The sequence below is a fragment of the Myotis davidii genome, unplaced genomic scaffold (genome assembly GCF_000327345.1).
Source record: "Myotis davidii unplaced genomic scaffold, ASM32734v1 scaffold207, whole genome shotgun sequence".
Taxonomy (NCBI): Eukaryota; Metazoa; Chordata; class Mammalia; order Chiroptera; family Vespertilionidae; genus Myotis; species Myotis davidii.
Genome location: NW_006298349.1, coordinates 1,639,512 through 1,647,630, shown reverse-complemented (window position 1 = coordinate 1,647,630; position 8,119 = coordinate 1,639,512). Strand labels below are relative to the sequence as shown.

The following is an 8,119-nucleotide window of genomic DNA, read 5'->3' as shown; positions in this document are numbered from 1 at the left end:
GCGGGGCAGGCAGCCCAGCCAGCAGCTCGTAGAAGATGTGGTAGTTCCTCTCGTTTTTGGCCTGCAGAGTGAGTGTGTGAGTGCCGAGAGGGCAGCCGCCCACCTAGGCGACCCCCACACACAGACAGGCCCAGGTGTGCCCACCAATATAAACACACACGCAGGCCTGCAGGTGGGGCCTGCCCCTCTGTGCTGAGTGAGCTCCAGCCTGGCTCTGCCTGGGAGCAGGGAGGGGTGGGGGTGGGGAGGGGCCCTGGGCAGCATTCCATAAGAGAAAGGTGCTGCTCTCGCTGTGTGCTGGCCACACGCACCCACGCATGCCTGTGTCCCAGGAGCAGACATAGGCCTCCGACGGCTCATTTAGCCAGGGTGGCTGAGCACCCGCTGGCCCCCTGGCCCTGCCCCAGGCCCTGGGACACAGCGAGGACAAGGCAGACAGAAGTCCCTGGCCTCATGGACCCACCTGAGATGTGGGAGACAGATACTCTGCAAATCACTGGTCAAAACATAAAGCATGTCAGGTGGTGAGGAGCGCTCCGGGAGACAGCGCAGTGCAGGGATGGGAGCTCCCTGTGAAAGGGGCAGCTTCCCTTCCGGCAGACCAGACCGGGAGGAGGGAGGAGGAGCGGGCGGCCACGCAGGTGTGGGGAGAGCGCTCCAGGAGAGCAAGCAGTGCAGGGATGGGAGCTCCCTGTGAAAGGGGCAGCTTCCCTTCCGGCAGACCAGACCGGGAGGAGGGAGGAGGTAGGGGCGGCCACGCAGGTGTGGGGAGAGCGCTCCGGGAGAAGGAGCAGTCAGTGCAAGAGGCCTGGCAGGGTCGGGCCTGGCGTGCTTCGGGGACAGGGAAGGGCCAATGTAGCTGCAGGGCGGGGCAGGGGGGCGGCTCGGTCACATGCTCACACACACACATGCATTTGTTCATTAATTCACCCTTTACTCAGCCTGCCCAGGTGCCGGGCTCTGGAGGGTCCCTATGGGAACAGATCTCAGCAATCATGAAAGAGCACAATTCTATAACCCACTGGCAAACTCTAAGATGTGTCAACAACGAACCATATAGAATCACCATCTTTCCCTGAAGCAGACATACTGGTTAGGTCCAAGGAGAAGCGAGGTTCTAAAACCCAAGTAGTGCCTGGCCAGCGTGGCTCAGTGGCTGAGCAGCGACCTATGAACCAGGAGGTTACTGTTTGATTCCTGGTCAGGGCACATGCCCGGGTTGCGGGCTCAATCCCCCGTAGGGGGCGGGCAGGAGGCAGCTGATCAATGATTCTCATTCATTGATGTTTCTATCCCTCTCCCTTCCTCTCTCTAAAGTCAATAAAAATCTATTAAAATAATAATAAAAAGACGAACAACCTCAAAGTGTAGTGGAAAAGAGCGATTGGTATGTGTTGGAGCCGCCTGAAAGGCAGATACAGACGTGTTCTGTCTCCCCAGAGCACTCCTAGGAAAGACGCCCGTGCCCAAGGGAGCCGGCATGGCGGCTGGGACCTCCTCTCACCTCATACTTCTCAAAGTAGACGTTGCCCAGGTGCAGGATGGAGGCCAGGATGCGGAAGATGCTGTCCTGGTCCTCCCCGCTGAAGCCCAGCACCTCCATGGCAGCCAGGAGCCGGCGGAAATCATCTGCGTCACTCTTCCCCGAGATCTCACAGTTCCCACCCTGGGCGAGGGCAGGGCCAGGGGTCAGGGGCCCTGGGTGGCGCCAGGAGCCCTGACTGTCCCTGCTCTGTCTGCACCTGCAACATGGCCCACGCGGTCACCCAGCACTTTTGTTCCCACGGGCCAGGAGTCTCTGAGCGGATACTGTGCTGAGTGCTTTGCATACATTTCCTTCCTTTAATCCTCACCACGTCCCTGGCAGTGATACTGTGCTATCCCCATTTTACAGATGAGGACACTGAGGCACTGGAGGGGAAGTATAGTAGCTCCAGGCTACTTATTTCTGTTGTAGTCTCCAGAACAACGGAGAATCATGTAGGCCTCCTCTACCCTAGATTGACCCCTGTCCACGTGCCATGACGAGACACCTCACATCCAAACTTGCCCTCCCAAACCTCCATCATCTTGGCTGGACACCAGGGCACCACGACTTGGCTCTTTCAGCCCTCTGGGGTGATGAGGGGGGACCAGGCCTGGGGAGCCTCGGAGGCCTGCTGGTGCTCACCTGGTTCAGGTAGTAGTAGGTCTCAGCCTCCTGCAGGCTGAAGGCCTGCCGGAGCTGGGCAGGCAGCCCAGCCAGCAGCTCGTAGAAGATGTGGTAGTTCCTCTCGTTTTTGGCCTGCAGAGTGAGTGTGTGAGTGCCGAGAGGGCAGCCGCCCACCTAGGCGACCCCCACACACAGACAGGCCCAGGTGTGCCCACCAATATAAACACACACGCAGGCCTGCAGGTGGGGCCTGCCCCTCTGTGCTGAGTGAGCTCCAGCCTGGCTCTGCCTGGGAGCAGGGAGGGGTGGGGGTGGGGAGGGGCCCTGGGCAGCATTCCATAAGAGAAAGGTGCTGCTCTCGCTGTGTGCTGGCCACACGCACCCACACATGCCTGTGTCCCAGGAGCAGACATAGGCCTCCGACGGCTCATTTAGCCAGGGTGGCTGAGCACCCGCTGGGCGCCTGGCCCTGCCCCAGGCCCTGGGACACAGCGAGGACAAGGCAGACAGAAGTCCCTGGCCTCATGGACCCACCTGCCAGCTGGGAGACAGATACTCTGCAAATCACTGGTCAAAACATAAAGCATGTCAGGTGGTGAGGAGCGCTCCGGGAGACAGCGCAGTGCAGGGATGGGAGCTCCCTGTGAAAGGGGCAGCTTCCCTTCCGGCAGACCAGACCGGGAGGAGGGAGGAGGAGCGGGCGGCCACGCAGGTGTGGGGAGAGCGCTCCAGGAGAAGGAGCAGTGCAGGGATGGGAGCTCCCTGTGAAAGGGGCAGCTTCCCTTCCGGCAGACCAGACCGGGAGGAGGGAGGAGGAGCGGGCGGCCACGCAGGTGTGGGGAGAGCGCTCCAGGAGAAGGAGCAGTGCAGGGATGGGAGCTCCCTGTGAAAGGGGCAGCTTCCCTTCCGGCAGACCAGACCGGGAGGAGGGAGGAGGAGCGGGCGGCCACGCAGGTGTGGGGAGAGCGCTCCAGGAGAAGGAGCAGTGCAGGGATGGGAGCTCCCTGTGAAAGGGGCAGCTTCCCTTCCGGCAGAACACACACACACACACACACACACCCTGTCCCACGCACCAGCACACACGGGCCATGGAGGGCCTGCCCACCTGAAACACAATCCTGGACTTCTCGAGCAGGTACTGGGAGGTTATGGCACCGGAGATCACGCCCCTGTGTGGGGAGCATGCGCAGCTCAAGCCTGGCAGTCAGCGGCAGGGTGACGGGGCTGCTGTTGGCTCCGCGGGCTGTGCCAGGGCATGGGGTGCACGGCAGGGTCTCTGGGGGCTCCTCCACGTCCCACTCACCCTTCCAGAAAGATCTCCACAAACTTCCCAAAGCGGCTGGAATTGTCATTCCTCACAGTTTTGGCATTGCCGAAGGACTCCAAGAGGGGTGTGGCCTCCAGGATCTAGACCCCAGAAGAGGCGGGTATTATTCTGGCCGCCCAGAGCGAGGAGCATTTCCCAGACACAGACCTCCCCAAACACCCCGTCTGTGAGGGGCGACCAGAGGTGGGCTCCCTAGAGAACCCCAGGGTCTTCCCAGTCTCCCTCAGTGCTCCCAACTCATGCGGCCCAGACCCTACACACAGACCCCAACTCCCCTCTCCCAGCCCCGGCCTCCCATGAGGCAGCCCTGGCCAGGAGAGGTGTGAAACACGGCTTCTGACCAATCCTGCTATCGCACACGAGTGCACACACATGCACACCCACAGGTGCACGTCACAGAGGCTGGAGCATGCACACACACACACTCACACACTCCAAATACCTTTATCTTCAGGAGCAGCCGGTCGGGAGGAGGAGGCGAAAGGAACAAGAACAGAAGAAGGTCTCCTGTAGGACCGACCACTCCCCCACACCACCAGGGGCCTCCGGCCACAGAGCGGCTGGGAGCACCCTTTGGGCCCCTGTGGCGGCCAGAAGAGCCACCAGGTAAGAGTATAGTCATGAACCCCAGAGACCCTCAGGGGTCTGGTCTTGGGGACTGCAGTGTAGCTCCAGATGTAGGTGTCTGCTGGGCCTACTGGCCAGAAGGTTCTGGGATGTCCTCTCCCTGTCCCTTCACAGCCATGGGCCACCTGGGTTCCTGGAAGAGTCTCCTCCCTGATCCTGTCTGTGCTCCCTCCAGGGGTTGTTTGAAAACCTGCATAGGTCACCTTCTCCCTCAGGCTCAAAGCCAGGTCCTCACAGTGATCTCCAAGACTCCACACAGCCCAGCCTCCGCTGGGCTCATCTCCCCTCCCTTGCTCTGCCCGGCACCTGGCCCTCCTGACTGCCCTCAACACTCAGGCACACTCCTGCCACTGAGCGCGGGAACTCTCCCTCTGTAGCTCTTAGCACCATTGGCAAAGTCTCTCATTTCTTCGTATCTTGTCTCTCGCACTAAAATTTCAGCTTCCATGGGGAAAGTGTGAGTCCCTCCATCTGGTCACTCCCATAGTCCCGCTTAGTCTAGGAAATACTGTGCCCATTGTACAGAGTAGTAGACTGAGGCCCAGAGAGGAGCAGAGGCCAGCCTGGGGTTGCTCAGTGAGTCAGGGTCTGCCTGGGCTGTGGCCTGTGCTACCCCTTAGTCTGGGAGTTCCCTGAGGGCACTGGAGGGTGGGTCAGCTGCTTTTCTGTTCCTAGTGTCCACTGCAGGGCTGGGGCACATGGCCAGCGGCCAGGGGCAAGGACAGGTAAATCAGGTGGGTAAACATCTGAACATGTGGTGCCATAAGCCCAGCCCCCAGGTGGGGTGGTGCCTGTGGTTTGGGGTGCAGAGGATCCAGCCAATCCCCATCTTGGGGTTCCCATGTCATATTCTCAGCCCTGTGGCCCAGGCCTCAGCCAGTGAAGCCTCAGCATGACAGGGTCCAGTAAGAACACATGGCAAAATCTGCCCAACAGGAGAGAGGCCTGAGGTTTTTTCTGGCTTGTTGGGAGGTGTGGGTTGAGGTTCATGGCACCATCTTGCTGTCCAACGGGAGACTGGCTGAGGATGACACCCATAACTAAGGGAGGGTGGAGCCAGGACGGGACATTGGTTAAGACCTTGGATTCTGCGTGCTTGAAGAGAGAATAGCAGAAAACTTCCCTAATCTGGTGAAGGAAAAAGTCACACAAGTTCAGGAGGCACAGAGAGTCCCAAGCAAGAAGAACCCAAACAGGCCCAGGCCTAGGCCCAGACACATCATAATTAAAATGCCAAAAATTAAAGACAAAGAGAGAATCGTAAAGGCGGCAAAAAAAAAGCAAACTGTTACCTACAAAGAAGCTCTGATAAGGCTGTCATCTGATTTCTCATCAGAAAGTCTACAGGCCAGAAGGGAATGGCATGACGTACTCAAGGTAATGGAAAGCACGGATCTAAAACCAAGATTATTATATCCAGCAAGGCTAATAGACAGTGAAATAAAGAGCTCCCCAGACCAAAAAAAAAAAAAAAAGACTAAAGGAGTTCATCACCACTGAGACAGCATTACAAGCAATGCTAAAGGGACTGCTGTAATGAGGAGAGAGAGAGAAACCTAGGAATACAGGATTAAGATGGCAATAAACTAGCTATCAGTATTAACCCAAAATGTAAGTGGATTAAATGTCCCAATCAAAAAGCATGGAGTAAAAAAGAGACCTATGTAATACTCTTTGTAATACTTTAAGCAATAAAAAAAAAAATTTTTTAAAAAGCATAGGGTAGCTGAATGGATCCAAAAACATGACCCAACTGTATGCTGTCTACAAGAGACCCACCTCAGAACAAAAGACACACACAGGATGAGAGTGAAGGGATGGAAGAAATGTTCCATGCAAATAGAAAATTTAGAAAAGCTGGAGTAGCAATCATATCTGATAAAATACTTTAAAATGAAGGCCATCACAAGAGACAACAAAGGTCACTACGTAATAATAAAGGCATCAATCCAACAAGAGGATATAACCCTAGTAAACATATATGCACCCAATATAGGAGCACTTAAATATATTAAAACAAAACAAACAAACAGAAAAACTTCTAGAGGACTTTAATGGAGAGATCGACAACAATACAGTCATAGTAGGGGACTTTAACACCCCACTGACTTCGCTGGATAGCTCTTCCAGACAAAAAATTAACAAGGAAACAGAGATTCTAAAGGACACACTGGATCAGATGGATTTAATTGACATTTACAGAACATTTCACCCCAAAGCTGCAGAATATACGTTCTTCTCAAGTGCACATGGGTCTTTCACAAAAATAGTCCACGTGTTAGGACACAAAACAAGTCTCTACAAGTTCAAGAAGACTGAAATCATATCAAGCACCTTCTCAGAGCACAATGGAAAAAAATTAAAAATCAACTACACTAAAAAATTCAAACATATGGAGGCGAAATAGCATGTTATTAAACAATGAATGGGTTATCAACGAGATCAAGAAAGAAATAAAAGCTTTCTGGAAACAAATGAAAATGAGCACACAACAACCCAAAATCTCTGGGACACAGCAAAAGCAGTCCTGAGAGGGAAGTACATAGCACTACAGGCCCACCTCAACAAAGAAGAAAAATTTACAATAAACTATTTAACCCTACAATTTAAAGAACTAGAACGAGAACAAGAAAAGCTCAGAGTAAGTAGAGGGAAGGAAATAATAAAGGTTAGAGCAGAAATAAATGACAGAGACTAAAAAAGTAATAATAATAAATGAAACCAAGACCAGGTTCTTTGAAAGGACAAACAAAACTGATGAACTGTTAGCCAGACTCATCAAGAAACAGAGAGGACCCAAATAAATAAAATCAGAAACGAAAGTGGAGAAGTAATGACTGACACCACAGGAATACAAAAGATTGTAAGAAAATACTATGAACAGCTATAGGCCAACAAGCTGGACAATGTGGATGAAATGGACAAATTCCTAGAAAGATACAATCTTCCAAAACTGAATCAGGAAGAACCAGAGAGCCTGAATACGCCAATAACTGATGAAATAGAAGCAGTAATCAAAAAACTCCCAGCAAACAAAAACCCGGGTTCAGACAGCCTCACAGGGGAGTGTTACCAAACATTCAAAGAAGAGCTGACACCTGCACTCCTCAAACTATTTCAGAAAATCCAAGAGGAAGAAGGAACTCTTCCAAGCTCTTTTTCTGAGGCCCACGTTATCCTGCTTCCAAAACCAGGTAAAGACGCTACAAAGAAAGAGAATTACAGGCCAATATCCCTGATGGACATAGATGCTAAAATCCTCAACAAATATTAGCAAATCACATCCAGCAACATATTAAAAAGATCATACACCGTGACCAAGTGGGATTTATTCAAGGGATGCAAGGCTGGTAAAATATTCGCAAATCAATTAACGTAATAAATCACATAAACAAATTGAAAGACAAAAATTATATGATCATATCAATAGAAGCAGAAAACACATTTGACAAAATCCAACACCCATTTTTGGTTAATAAAAACTCTCAGCAAAGTGGGAATAGAGGGAGAATATCTCAACATGATAAAAGCCATGTAGCAGGATACAAAATCAACACCCAAAACTCAATGGCTTTTTTATGCACCAATAATGAATTCTCAGAAAGAGAAACTACACAAACAATCCCATTTACCACTGCAACAATAAAATAAGATACTTAGGAAAAAATTTAACCAAGGAGAGAAAAGACTTGTACTAAGAAAACTACAGGATGTTGAAAAAAGAGATAGAGGAAGATATAAACAAGTGCAAAAACATACCGTGTTCATGGGTTGGTAGACTTAACATCATTAAAATTAACATCCATATTACCCAAGGCAATCTACAGATTCAATGAAATCCCTATTAAAATGCCAACATCATATTTCACAGATCTAGAACAAATACTCCAAAAAGTTATATGGAACCAAAAAAGACCTGAATAGCTGCAGCAATCTTGTGACAGAAGAACAAAGTTGGAGGAATCACAATACCAGATATCAAGTTATAATACAAAGCTACTGTAATCAAAACA

The 8,119-nt window shown here is 51.6% G+C and overlaps 1 protein-coding gene across 1 annotated transcript in view; it reads right to left on the bottom strand.

Annotated features, from left to right (window-relative positions):
• Window positions 1-8,119, bottom strand: part of MYO15A (myosin XVA) — a 63,449-nt gene that overhangs the window by 44,574 nt on the left and 10,756 nt on the right. The window contains exons 10-14 of the mRNA XM_006773974.2: window positions 3,922-3,927; window positions 3,456-3,559; window positions 3,258-3,321; window positions 2,171-2,284; window positions 1,505-1,666 (exon numbers count right to left, since the gene is read on the bottom strand). Coding sequence (XP_006774037.1) covers window positions 1,505-1,666; window positions 2,171-2,284; window positions 3,258-3,321; window positions 3,456-3,559; window positions 3,922-3,927 — 450 coding nt within the window. The remainder of the gene's footprint in view (window positions 1-1,504; window positions 1,667-2,170; window positions 2,285-3,257; window positions 3,322-3,455; window positions 3,560-3,921; window positions 3,928-8,119) is intronic.